Raw genomic sequence first — 12,780 nt, forward strand, 5'->3', positions numbered from 1 at the left:
TCAGATATTCAGACCCAAACAATAGAATACAGTCTGGAGGAAAAGGAAGCGTCCCATTAGATCGGTTATTATTACAATTGCTGTGTAATTTTGTCTTCAGTAAGTGGCAACATTTCACAGTGTTATGAATCAACCCGAACATTTTAATAATCACATAGTAATCAAATAAACACTCACAATATGCTCATTATAACTCACGAACCAAATATGAACACTGAGCTGTTGACACTGAGGAAGTTACAGTTCAGTCAAGAGGAAGAAGCACACTCCCTCCCTCTCTCTCTCTCTCTCTCTCTCTCTCTCGCTCTCTCTTTCTTTCTCTCTGTCTCTCTCTCTCTCTCTCTCTCTCTCTCTCTCTCTCTCTCTCTCTCTCTCTCTCTCTCTCTCTCGGTGGGTAAAGGGGTGGGGCTTCTCGGAGGGGGCGGGGCTCCCGAGCTTCAAAGTAAAGAACGAAGTGCTTTCGTGCGCCAATATTTCCCCGCTGCCTGGCGGAGACATCAAAGAATCGTGAACGTCTACGTTCAAGTCAAAGTGGAAACTTTTACTCGTTTTTGGAGGTTTTCTCTACGTTACCGAGTGGAGGAGGCGGACCCGGAGACCCGGAGGAGACCCGGAGACCCGGAGGAGACGAGAACAGCAGCGACGGTGAGGGACTAGAACCAATTCCACACGAGTCGCGGTTCCGACTTGTACTGACACGTTGTTCATGTCCTGATAAACGGCTGTTACAAAACCCTGCTTTATAGACCTGCAGGCAAACTCGCAAAGTTTCTGTGATACTGAGCTCTTGTGCCCCCTGAATAAATAAATATATATATCATACTATTATATACATATATGTACGGTTTTTTCGTTTTTTTTATTGTCTTCACTGAAAGCAAACAAGTGAGGTAATGATAAAGTTATTTATTTGAAAACGTTTCTCGTTCATTTTGAGATACTACATCACTTTTGAGATCTTAAGTGATTTTGATAAAGTTTTAATATTCATGAGATACTAAGTCATTATCTGTAAGAGAAACTCAATATTTTGAGAAACTAAATCAAGTTTCTTTTTAAGACTCAAAGTCATTATTAAGTGATTATTTCAAGTCATTGTTTTGAGTTTCAAAGTCATTATTTCAAGAAAGTTTATCATTATTTTGAGATCGTTATTTAAACTTTGTGTTACTTGTAAATACTAAGTCATTATTCGTGTAAATACGTATTCATCAGTCTTCTTTGTGGGTTTCATGTTATTTTTTCCAACTGAGAGATGTTTTGGTTTCGGTGCGTCTGTGGTGGGAAGTGAATTATCTGTTCATCAAATTAGTCGTTACTAAGAAATCCAGAGACACATTTTGTTTTTATCTCAACAATTTTGATTTTCCGTTCGAGTCTTACGAGCCGTCGATTTGTCTGAATGTGAACCGACAAAGAGAAAAGTCCTGAATGTTGCACTTTGTCTTAAATGTTGCAAATCAGAAACAACAGCAGGATTCAGTTACATTAACTTTACTTTCTGTGCAAAACTGATTTTCATTTTTATTTTTTTTTCATTGTTCTCTAAAATGTCCCCAACAGTATTTCAGAGGCAGCGTGAACCGGAGACACATGGACGTCCGGAGGAGGAGGCCCGATTATGCTGCCCGCCTCCATGCTCTCGGCCTCGCCACCCAATAGGTGAAAACAAACACGCCGCTACACCTTGCACTAGACATGGGGCAACGTGCTGCCGTGGGCAACGTGCTGCCTCGTCGCTGCAATGTTAAACGTGGATGTCGTTTCTAGCAGCCACACAGGAAACCGGGCTCTGATAAGTGGAAGGCGAAGGCAGAGCACGAAGGCACTGCGACACCCCACAAAGTCATTCATCGTCACGGTATCACATATCGCCACGCCGTGATGCTCACGTAGATCTGTCACGTACGTGGACGTTTTCTTCAAGCCTGTAGATTATGATGTCTGTAAACGTGACAAACGCCGTTTACACAAAACCACCGAAGAAGACGTCTGGCTGAAAAAAGAGCCGTCACTTTAAAAATCAAATCAAAATCAACACAGTCAAAGCAATTATGAGAAACGTCAAACATCAAAATAATGATGATAATATTTTTTTTTAAAGTGATTCTTTTGAGAAATGTGTCTAATATTTTTGGATACTAATTCCTTATTTTGAGTAGGTATCAGTAATTTTCGACACTGAGTCGTGCTTTGACCTCCACTAACATCGTCTGTCTCCTGCAGTCATGTCAGCCAGCTGAGCCGACTCCTGAGCCACCACAACACGCCTGAAGAGGACGATGAGACCATGAGCACGGAGGAGCGAGAAGCCCACGTAGTCCACAAGCCGGACCCTGCGGACGGCCCTCCGGAGCACGCCGCCCTCCCCGATGACTCGCTGTTCATCGGAAGGAGGCTGGTCCGGGACCGGGAACACAAACACAGCGAGGCTCTCCCTGAACCCGGTTTGAGCTATTGCTCGTACCAGCCTCACCGCAGCCTGCCGACCGGCTACAGCCAGCCCACCCCGTACCCGAGCCGGGCCGACGGCGCCTGGCTGCACCCGAGCTTTGCCAGCAGCTGGTCGGGGTATCCCAACAGCCTGCCGTCCTCACTGAGCCAGAAGGATTTGTCCGGCTTCTCTGGAGACGGCAGCCTGTCGGGGTACAAGTTTGTGTCCCTCCCCGGACGCCAGAGTCCCAGTATGAGCAGCTTCGAGCAGCCACTCTCGCTGTGCTCCAACCCGCCTGTAGGCGGCCCGTGTCACCGCACGCTGTCCCCATACTCGTGGCCTTCTCCGGGTGCTGCCTGCTGCGCTCGGTGCCCTGCAGACGCCTTCCCCAGGGGGCCGGGGGGCAACAAACCCCCCTGTCCTCAGTATCACCCAGCTTACGGCCCATACTGTGAGTCTGCTGCTGTAGATACTACCCATTATACGAAGATACCATGTCATTATTTAGAGATTCCAAGGCATTATTTTGAGATACTGAGTCGTTATTTTGAGATACTGAGTCATTGTTTTTAGATACTAACTCATTATTTTGCGATGCTGAGTCATTGTTTTGAGATACTGAGTCATTTTTTTGAGATGCTGTGTCGTTATTTTAAGATACTGATTCATTGTTAAGAGTTGAAGAGTCAGTATTTAGAGAAACTTAGTCATTGTTTAGAGGTGCTGAGCCATTATATTTAGATACTAACTCATTATTTTGAGATGCTGAGTCGTTGTTTTGAGATGCTGAGTCGTTGTTTTGAGAATTAGATAATGGTTCTTGTTGTTTTTAGATACTAGCTTCCTCTAAGTCTTCTACTCTGTCCGTCTGTCGGAGACATAACAAGGACTCGAGCAGTGAATGCTGTAGTTCTGTGTTCATAAGAACGATGTTTTCTTTAGATCCGGGCGCCTGCAGACGTCCAGGAGCTGGATACGCACACATGTGAGTTTTCTTCTTCTTCTTCTTCTGCAGCAGCAGGTATATACGATCCACTTCCTGCTACTAACTCAGTGACCTTTGACCCCATGCAGTGGCCACAATGCTCCAGCTGAAGATAGACAACCTCCTCATAGCATGCCGCTCTCTCTGGAGCAGAGTAAGTGTTGACCAGCTACTGCTGATGTCATTATTCACCTGTACGTGTCACTTCCAGCATTAATGCATGGCTGTTTAACAAAGGAAGGGTGTTTGTCACGTACGAAGCGGACAACGACAAGCACGTCAACGAGATCATCAACTTTGTTGCTCTGCTGCGACACAACGGCTTTGATACGCATGTATGTACAAGCTTTATGATACACGTGTATGTACAAGCTTTATGATACACATGTATGTACAAGCTTTATGATACACATGTATGTACAAGCTTTATGATACACATGTATGTACTGACTGATGTCTCTATTCGTTTCAGATCGATATTTTTGAGCAGCAGTTCAGGAGCATTAGCAAGATTGACTTCATGGAGCGCTACCTCAGTGAGGTAATCAAAAGTTAATGCATCAGCATTATTTTGAGAGTTTAAGTCATTATATGGAGATATAGAGTCATTATATAGAGATACTGAGTCATTGTATGGAGATGTTGAGTCATTATATAGAGATACTGAGTCATTATATGGAGATATAGAGTCATTATATAGAGATACTGAGTCATTATATGGAGATATAGAGTCATTATATAGAGATACTGAGTCATTATATGGAGATGTTGAGTCATTATATAGAGATACTGAGTCATTATATGGAGATATAGAGTCATTATATAGAGATACTGAGTCATTATATGGAGATGTTGAGTCATTATATAGAGATACTGAGTCATTATATGGAGATGTTGAGTCATTATATAGAGATACTGAGTCATTATATGGAGATACTGAGTCATTATATGGAGATATAGAGTCATTATATAGAGATACTGAGTCATTATATGGAGATGTTGAGTCATTATATAGAGATACTGAGTCATTATATGGAGATACTGAGTCATTATATGGAGATACTGAGTCATTATATGGAGATATAGAGTCATTATATGGAGATGTTGAGTCATTATATAGAGATACTGAGTCATTATATGGAGATACTGAGTCATTATATGGAGATACTGAGTCATTATATGGAGATACTGAGTCATTATATGGAGATATAGAGTCATTATATAGAGATACTGAGTCATATGGAGATACTGAGTCATTATATGGATCCAAGTCATTATTTTTGACTGATACAGTGATTTTTTTTCTGATTTGTATTTTGAGATAAAAAAAACTAACTCTGAATTTTGAGGAAAATCTCAACAAAAGAGCTTTTATTTTGTTAACGGAGGATGTTGAGTGTTCAAGAGCAGCAGGAGAATGAAAACAGCTGATCGTTGTCCCCAGAAAGAGTACCTGATCATCATCATCATCAGTCCCAAGTACTACGAGACGGTGACGGCATCGCCCGTCGGCCTGGAGAACGACGAGAGGACCTTCAACACGGTCTACATCCACAAACAGGTTCAGCCCGCCCCCCCCCCCCCCCCCCCGACTCCAGAACGAAGACATGCTGCTGATCTTCATGTTGCCGATCTTCATCACTTCTTCTTCTTCCTCTTCTTCTGCGTAGCTCCAGAATGAGTTCATCCAGAACGGAAGCAAGAATTTCCGGTTTATTCCCATCGTCTTCCCCGGAGCCAAGAAGGTGAGTGTGTGGACCATGTCTTGGAGGTCTGCTGTGATCCAGGTCGTGGTCTCGTCTTAATGAAACCTTTGTGGTCTGGCTTCGCAGTGTCACGTCCCGAACTGGCTCCAGAACACACACGTCTACGAGTGGCCGCTGCACCGCGACGACATCCTGCGGCGGCTGATGAGGGTGGAGAAGTACAACCCGCCGCCGGTCGGCGAGCTGCCCACCATCGTGTCCATCCCCATATAGACGCCGGACTGAAAACCCAAAACCAAATGGGCGTCGCCACCATATGTTGAGGGGGGGTCGGGACCCCCTCCACCTTTTAAATATCTTGTGCAAAAGCTTGTTTCTTTGATTCTGTAGTCAGTTGTATAAATACTATTGCAAAGGCATTATAAAACATGTCAGTATAACAATGATAGGCTTATTTCATTTTCATTTCTAGGAACAAGAGACGTATTAGATACGTAAGAGACATCTTCTAAAAACATGTTAGAATGCACCAGAATGTGGGAAATCTACTTGATTCCAAAATTATCTGGGGGAGGACCCCCCCATATCAAATGCTGCTGACGCCCCTGGGTTAGGGTAGGGGTTAGGTTTAGGGTTGTTTTTAGGGTTAATTCTTTTTTTTTACATTTTAGCTGTATCCCCGGAACGGTAAGTCATAGAGACGCGGGCTAAAGACTGGTGTGCGAATTAGGTCAGACCCACTCCCGAGTCTCTACGACCCTCCGTTCCCGAGACATAAGCAAAAAAACAAAAAACGGACGGAGCCGAGAGGGGGGCAATATTCGGAGACATTTTTGAAATAAATACAGTGAAGTCTAAAAATATCAAAGAATATACACAGAAATCACTTAGAATCAAGGGGCAAGACAATTTTTTTTTGTATTACTGAATTTGTATATGCAAATGAGGTTTTATCTAATTGTAACTTTGGGCGAAATCTACAGACAAAAGTAGGGAAATCATTTATTTATTTCCACCAGTCTGAAAGGATAAGATGTGTTACGGAAGATAAATAGAGCAAAAACTGAACGATGGCTCAGACAGGAAGTTGCATGTAGATAAGGAGCCGATGTGGCCGTCTGGCGTGCGGGGGGGCTTCTCGAGAATCAGCACGTTTACGCTGAACTGGGTCACGGCTTGTGGCTGGAGGAAGAAAATTCACGTGTAAACATCACGACGCGGAGAAAATGTTCACGTTTGCAGAATATAACGCGTTCTTAATATCCGGTTTATCACCTGAAGGACTTAAAAAAAACTTTCAGACGTGGTTTAATGGTTTTTATCTTCACAAGAGGTAACACTGCAGATGTTCATACAGACATCATAGAAAAATCTGAATACAGTGTTTCATATATTCATCCATATAATGAAAAGTACATGAAATAATATTAATTTTAATAACATAACAAAAAAGGACAATGACATCTGTAATAAAAGTGGATTACAAAGTGACATTTGTATGTAAATAACTCTTAAGAATTATGAAACAGAAACAAAATAGTTCCATTTAACTGTATGTAAAAACATTGAAGTGCTATTTGTTCAAAGCTACACAATACACTTAAAAAGCAGGAAGCGTTTAGTTTTTAATTTCCTTCAAGGAAAAAGTACTATAAAATAAGTTACAGTACAGTGAATTTTGTCCAAACCGACTTTTGTTCCCGTCTTCCAGCCTTTTGAAAGCACAAACGACACAAGTGAAGAGAAACTTTTTCCTCCCGAGAGGCGTCGCCGTCAACGCATTTCTAATGTTTGTAAGAAAAAGAAAAAAAAAACCTTCTAATGTTCAACGTCATCTTGGCGCTGCCGGTCCTCCGTAGGAACAACTTTGTACTTCATGAGCTCAAAAAACGAGACAAATACTTCATGTTGAGTCGCGGCGGCGAGCGCTCAGACGTCGTCGGCCGGCAGCGGAGGTATGTTGAACCTTGGTCTGGTGAAGAACGCCATCTTCTCTCTGCAGAGTACACAAAACTTTATTTATAATGACAAACACATTCTGGCCTGTTGTAGATCACCATGACAATCTCTTGAAAGGTTTTCATGTGTACTAGTGGATTTAAAGATGCAATAATAATAATAAAATACATTTTCCACGAACGAGATTTTGTCACCGTGTGAGATGTTGAGTTGTTGTTGAGTCGTAGGATAGTGAGTCAAAAAGTTGAAAAAAGTCACAAAACATTTAGTAAGTCGAAAAAAAGTCCTGAAAAAAATTGTAGTATAGTAAGACAAAAAAGGGACGAAAAAGGCGTAGTATAGTAAGTCGAAAAAGTGGTAGTATATAGTAAGTCGAAAAAAGTAATGAAAAAAGTTGTAAGTCGAAAAAAGTAATGAAAAAGTCGTAAACTAAGTCGAAAAAAGTCACGAAAATAAGTTGTTGTGAAAAAAGTCCGTATATATAGTATGTAGAAAAAAGTCACTAGAAAGTCTGCAGTGCAGTGAGATAAACTCTCCAGATGTTTAGACTCTGGAGTCTAACGAAATAACTTCCTGAAAGTGAAAGTTAGTTTAAAAGATATATCTTGAGGTTTCAACTACAGGAACAAAATGGGGACAGCCAAGAATTATCGGTGAGACAGCAGGAGGAATGAAAAGGGTCATGTAACCACACTGTTGCTCATCTTGTGGTTTACTTGGAAACATGTGTCACATTACTGAAACCAAAGATGCTCTAACTTCTGCTCAGATAAATCTCTGAGATATGAACACACCACCCTCACCTGAACGTCTGCACAGGTAGGGGCTCCTTCTGGCTCTGGCCCCTCATCTGCAGGACCTCTTTGGAAGCCTTCCTCAGCATCCTCTCCGCCGCCTCCTCCTGCCGCTGCTCCTGCTTGCTTTGGTTGGCCTGTAAGCAACAACAGAACAGGGGGGTCAGTGGCTGCCGGGCGAGACTGCGTGGTCTCACGTGGTCTCACGCGGTCTCACGCGGTCTCACGCGGTCTCACGCGGTCTCACCTGTCTCTGGGCCTCTCGGAGCAGGCAGCGGAAGCGCTCGTCCCTCAGGGCCCAGTGGGGCAGCTCCGTGGTGTCCCTGGCTTGCGGGTCCTCCAGCCTCAGCTTCAGCTCCCTCAGGGCGCTCAGCTCCTCCAGCAGCTGCCTCTGACGCGTCCTGCAGGCCTGGAGGTCCAGCTCCAGGTCCAGGGAGGTGCGCGTCGGCTGCTCGGCCAGGGAGGAGCGGTACGACTGCTGCTCACACACAGACAGACAGGCAGGCAGACAGACAGACAGAAACCAGCTCAGAAACCAGACACTAATTTAAATTCTTGGCTGGAGAAGAAGTAGAGACGTACCTGCTTATACCGCAGCGTTCTTCTCTCCAACGTATTCCTGACAAACGGCGTTTTCTTTGGTAGAGTTGAGCTGTCACTGTCACTGCGATACAACTGAGAGGTGAATATTCAGTTAGTTTATGGAAGAAGGAACTAAAACATTCACAATATCAGAATAAAAACAACAATTATTCAACCAGAAGCGCTTCAACGTACAGTAATGAACAGAGCAATGTAACGAGGGAAGTCACTCCCATATCATACAACACAACTAAATAACATATCCAGGGTCCTCCACATTCTCCAAAGTCAAATTCAAGCACTTTTAAGCATTTCAAGGTACATTTCCATGCTTTTCCAGCACCTTCCAGCTGTGGTAAACTACATATTTGTATCCAATACAATCCTCAGTATTCAGTCTACTTATTATTTCACTTGTTCATTACATTAAATGAGATGTTGTTGTCCTATAAACAACCAACATGATGTTTGGAGAAGCTTTTTACAGAAGGACCACAAATGAAAGGAAAACTAATTCCACTAACAGATCCACAGAAATATAATCACCGAATATTTTCATCATCTGTTCATCATTAAAAGTAATTTTTCATGCAGAAATGTCAGAAAATGCTGTTTTCAGCATGCTGTCTTCTTTCCTCTGTGTTACATCATAGAACATACATTTCAAGCACTTTATTCTAAATCCAAGCACATTTCAAACCTTGAAAACACCACACACACAAAAATCAAGTGTTTTCAAGGATTTCCAGCACCTGTACCAACCCTGGAAATATTGTTTAAAAAACCCCCCTAAAACTTAACTAATCGTTAATAAGTATTGCTGAATGTTCTCAGTGTTTCTGTGTGGCCTCCAGGAAGAAGAGCTGCTGAAAACGCTGACGGGATCTTAATAAACAAACCAACGTTGCTCACACTCTGCAGACTCACCCTGCAGACGTACTGACTGCGAGCTCCGGGAGAGAACGTCTGGGAGCGAACGATGGTGCTGCCGCGCATGAACGGCGAGGCGTGACCCCAGCGACCCCCCCTCTCTTTGGGCCGGACTCGCACCGGCTCGGGGAACAGGCCTTCCGTCATCGTGGCCTTCTCCACCTGCAATAACAGACCATGTAGATGCATCATGATTATTATTATTTTATTATATTTTCTTCGCCCATGCTAACCAATAGAAAAGCCAGTTATAGGGTCATTTATTTATATTTACTTGTTATTGTTGAGACAAAGAGAATTTACACTTTTTATTTTCAATATTTATTTTACGTTTGTTATTATATTTTGGAGGGAGTGGGGACACTTCCTGTTGTGCACAAACACACATAATAGTATTACTATTGTTTTTTTTACTGTAAATCACTGTGTTTGGAAAAGCTTGATACAAATAACATTTATTATTATTTTTTCAGATTTAGTTCTTTGACACTAGATTTTCAATTATTAATATTGTTAGTTCATAGGTAAGTTATTCATACGTTTTATAAAAAAATATACATATATATAAATATATATTTATTATTATATATATATATATATATATATATATATAAAATCTATATATATTATATATATATATATATATATATATATATATATATATATATATATATATATATATATATATATATATAGAGAGAGAGAGAGAGAGAGAGAGAGAGAGATTTTTTTTCAAGTTCACCTCGCTTGTTTTTAAAATTCTGGGTTTTTCATTTGGCATTTTTCAGCGTCTTATTTGAACGTCTTCCATCTATTTACTCGTTTGAGTCAAATAAGCTTCAATAAGCCACATTTAAATAAAATGCTGATGATGAGAGGAATAACCTGTTTGTGTTTTGTGTTCCATGTTAAATCTTTGGTGCTAAATCTTCTGTGCAAACACAATGAGCCGGTCTGAACACTCTGTCCACCTTGTTTGTTTTAAATCTCCTCCGGGGCTTCAAGCCCATCATAACTCTGCACTTAACGTCAAAAAAACGCTAGGACTTGTGGGTAATTCCCCTTCAGGCACAGTGTGCAGAAATGTGGCCAGACAGAAAGTGCCTCAGTGATCTGACGGGAGGACGGACTCGACCCTCGAGGACTTTCGGGCCTTCACCTTAACCGTAGACAGCTTGCTGGTCGTCTGGTCACAGCGCCCCCCGGTGGTGATGCAGATGCCCTCTGCACACAGGCCCTCTGAGAAGGGAGCGGTGAACGCTGTGCTGTTGCTGCAGCCGCTGTCCACCGACTCCGCCTGCCAACTCCTGCAAACACAGGAACCCTCGCTGTCACTTTCACACACACACACGCTGGGCTTTAAAGAAAGAGTGTGTTCTGAAGAATAACGAGCAGCATAGAAGTGGTGCCACCTCTCGGACGCCACCTCCCCCGGCTCATCCTTCTTCTCCAGCCTCTGCAGCTCGCGTCCCTCCAGATGGGCGGTGGAGGCGGTGTTGTTGTTGTTGGCGGTGTTATTGTTGCGTGACAGCAGAGCGTCCTAATGGCAAGAGAGAAGAGAATCAAACTCCATCCTCACGCGGCTCACATTCCTCCACCCGTGGGTTGGCGGTGTGGGTTCATGTTTGGCTGCTGAGACGCATTCCTGTCGCTTACTCACTTTAACAAGCCTCCGGCCTGCAGACGGGGCGATTTACAGCAGCGAGGAGAGGAATCTCTCCCCAAGGCAGCCGCTGATTTACAGCTACACCAATGTAAAGTGGCAAATACTAATTATCAATGCTATTTTTCAATTTAGTGTCTGTAGTCGAGGGTAATATGTGTGACATAAATCTTGCCTGCTTAAGGGTGAGGTTGACATGCTGATTGTACGTGCGTGTAGAGTTATATTTATTTATTTATATATTTCAGGAGCAGGGCGGGGTTTGCCAGAAGGAGAAATTACTGTCTAGAAACTAAAAAACTATCGTCATCAGGTTTGCTTTGTTTTTTTTTTGTCAGCAGGTGGATTTTTTAAGAAGACAATCCCTCTGCAACCTCCGAGTACAGTCTGTCCTAGAAGTCATTGTATAGATTCATCATAGAAAAGTCACAGTATGTGGAAATATTTATAAAAGCAGATAGTATAATAAGAGTATAATAGTATAATAAAAAGTAAAATATTATGTCATAAAAAGACATAAGTCACAGAACAGTATGCCCATATAATGTCTATAAAAAGTCATACTATAGGATGTAATAAAACAATATAGAATGCCACAAAAATAATACAAAGTCATAGTATATTATGCAAAAAAAAATCTTAGAAAACATATAGAAATGTTGATAGTTGATGAGTGTAGTATGTCGTAAAAAAGTGATAATATATGAAAAAAATCATAAAAATGTCCTTGTAAAGTTTGTTATAAAATGTGTAGTATAAGTCTTTAAAATGTAAGTTAATAAAAAAGTGAATAAAAAGTCAGTATAATAAATAAAAAAAATATTTAAATTAATAAAAAAAAAGTGAATAAAAAGTTAGTATAATAAGGTGAAAAAGACATTTAAAGCGATATGAATACTTATTATGAATCTAACATTTCCTTAATTTATTTAACTGAACTCATTAATTGAACTTGCGCGTGAGACTTGCGCCCCCTGGTGGCGTCTAGTGAACGGGGCTCTCTGAGGGCTCACCACGGCGCGGGGCCTCTGCTCGTCCTCCGGGCCGTCCTGGGGCCTCCGGGGGCCGGCGCTCTTCTGTTCAGGCCGGGGCGTCTCCGGAGTCCCGCTCAGCATCTGGACCCGCAGCCAGTGGTAGACCATGTCGGCGCTCCCCTCACACTCGGCCAGGCTCACCTGGGCCGTACCCTGCAGGGATCACAGAGGACGCCGTTTAGTTTGATGGAGACGCGGGCACCGTGGAGCCGGTCTACTGTCTCTGCTCGGCCCTGCGGACCCACCAGGAGCTCCTCCTGAGCCTGCGGTCCCAGCGAGCAGACGGACAGCTGCAGAGCGCACAGCGGCAGGGCGCCGGCAGCGACGGGGATCCGGAAGCCCTCGTTGAAACTCATCTGGGTCTGCGGGTCCAACGCCGTGCAGCAGTAGAAGGCACAGACCCGGCCGGCGTCCAGGGGGAGCAGGTTCACCTTCACGTACCTGCAGGGGGGAACGCAGCCAATTAGAGAGCAGCTTACTGACGTCAGCAGCCAACACATCTACACCACCCTTTCAAATACATGGGCTCAATAAAAACTTGTTTGTCAGATTTTGGTCAACAAATCAAATGACACCTATATTCAAAATAATAACAATAATAAAATAAAGAATAGAATATTAAATTAATTAAAAATATATATTCCTACATCTGCACTATTATCTGATCAAGCCACAAATTAATTCCCAGACAGG

The 12,780-nt window shown here is 42.7% G+C and overlaps 2 protein-coding genes across 3 annotated transcripts in view; one reads left to right on the plus strand and one right to left on the minus strand.

Annotated features, from left to right (window-relative positions):
- The first annotated feature begins 446 nt into the window (after positions 1–446).
- traf3ip2l (TRAF3 interacting protein 2-like) lies at positions 447–5,568 on the plus strand. The gene is made up of 10 exons (XM_084010634.1): positions 447–645; positions 1,564–1,662; positions 2,227–2,885; positions 3,377–3,419; positions 3,509–3,573; positions 3,657–3,754; positions 3,892–3,960; positions 4,864–4,980; positions 5,090–5,164; positions 5,252–5,568. Exons 2-10 carry the CDS (start codon positions 1,622–1,624, stop codon positions 5,396–5,398), a joined length of 1,314 nt encoding a protein of 437 aa, XP_083866760.1. The 5' UTR covers positions 447–645; positions 1,564–1,621; the 3' UTR covers positions 5,399–5,568.
- An 859-nt stretch (positions 5,569–6,427) lies between these two features.
- The window catches only part of wwc3 (WWC family member 3), a 32,296-nt gene continuing 25,943 nt past the window's right edge, over positions 6,428–12,780 (minus strand). For both annotated transcript variants that reach the window (XM_084010607.1, XM_084010608.1), the window contains exons 15-23: positions 12,333–12,528; positions 12,067–12,240; positions 10,803–10,930; positions 10,550–10,697; positions 9,388–9,552; positions 8,461–8,553; positions 8,126–8,356; positions 7,888–8,015; positions 6,428–7,121 (exon numbers count right to left, since the gene is read on the minus strand). In XM_084010607.1, the coding sequence (XP_083866733.1) occupies positions 7,055–7,121; positions 7,888–8,015; positions 8,126–8,356; positions 8,461–8,553; positions 9,388–9,552; positions 10,550–10,697; positions 10,803–10,930; positions 12,067–12,240; positions 12,333–12,528 (1,330 nt within the window). In that variant the 3' untranslated portion in view covers positions 6,428–7,054. The remainder of the gene's footprint in view (positions 7,122–7,887; positions 8,016–8,125; positions 8,357–8,460; positions 8,554–9,387; positions 9,553–10,549; positions 10,698–10,802; positions 10,931–12,066; positions 12,241–12,332; positions 12,529–12,780) is intronic.

Source organism: Eutrigla gurnardus (genome assembly GCF_963514095.1).
Source record: "Eutrigla gurnardus genome assembly, chromosome: 6".
Lineage (NCBI taxonomy): Eukaryota > Metazoa > Chordata > Actinopteri > Perciformes > Triglidae > Eutrigla > Eutrigla gurnardus.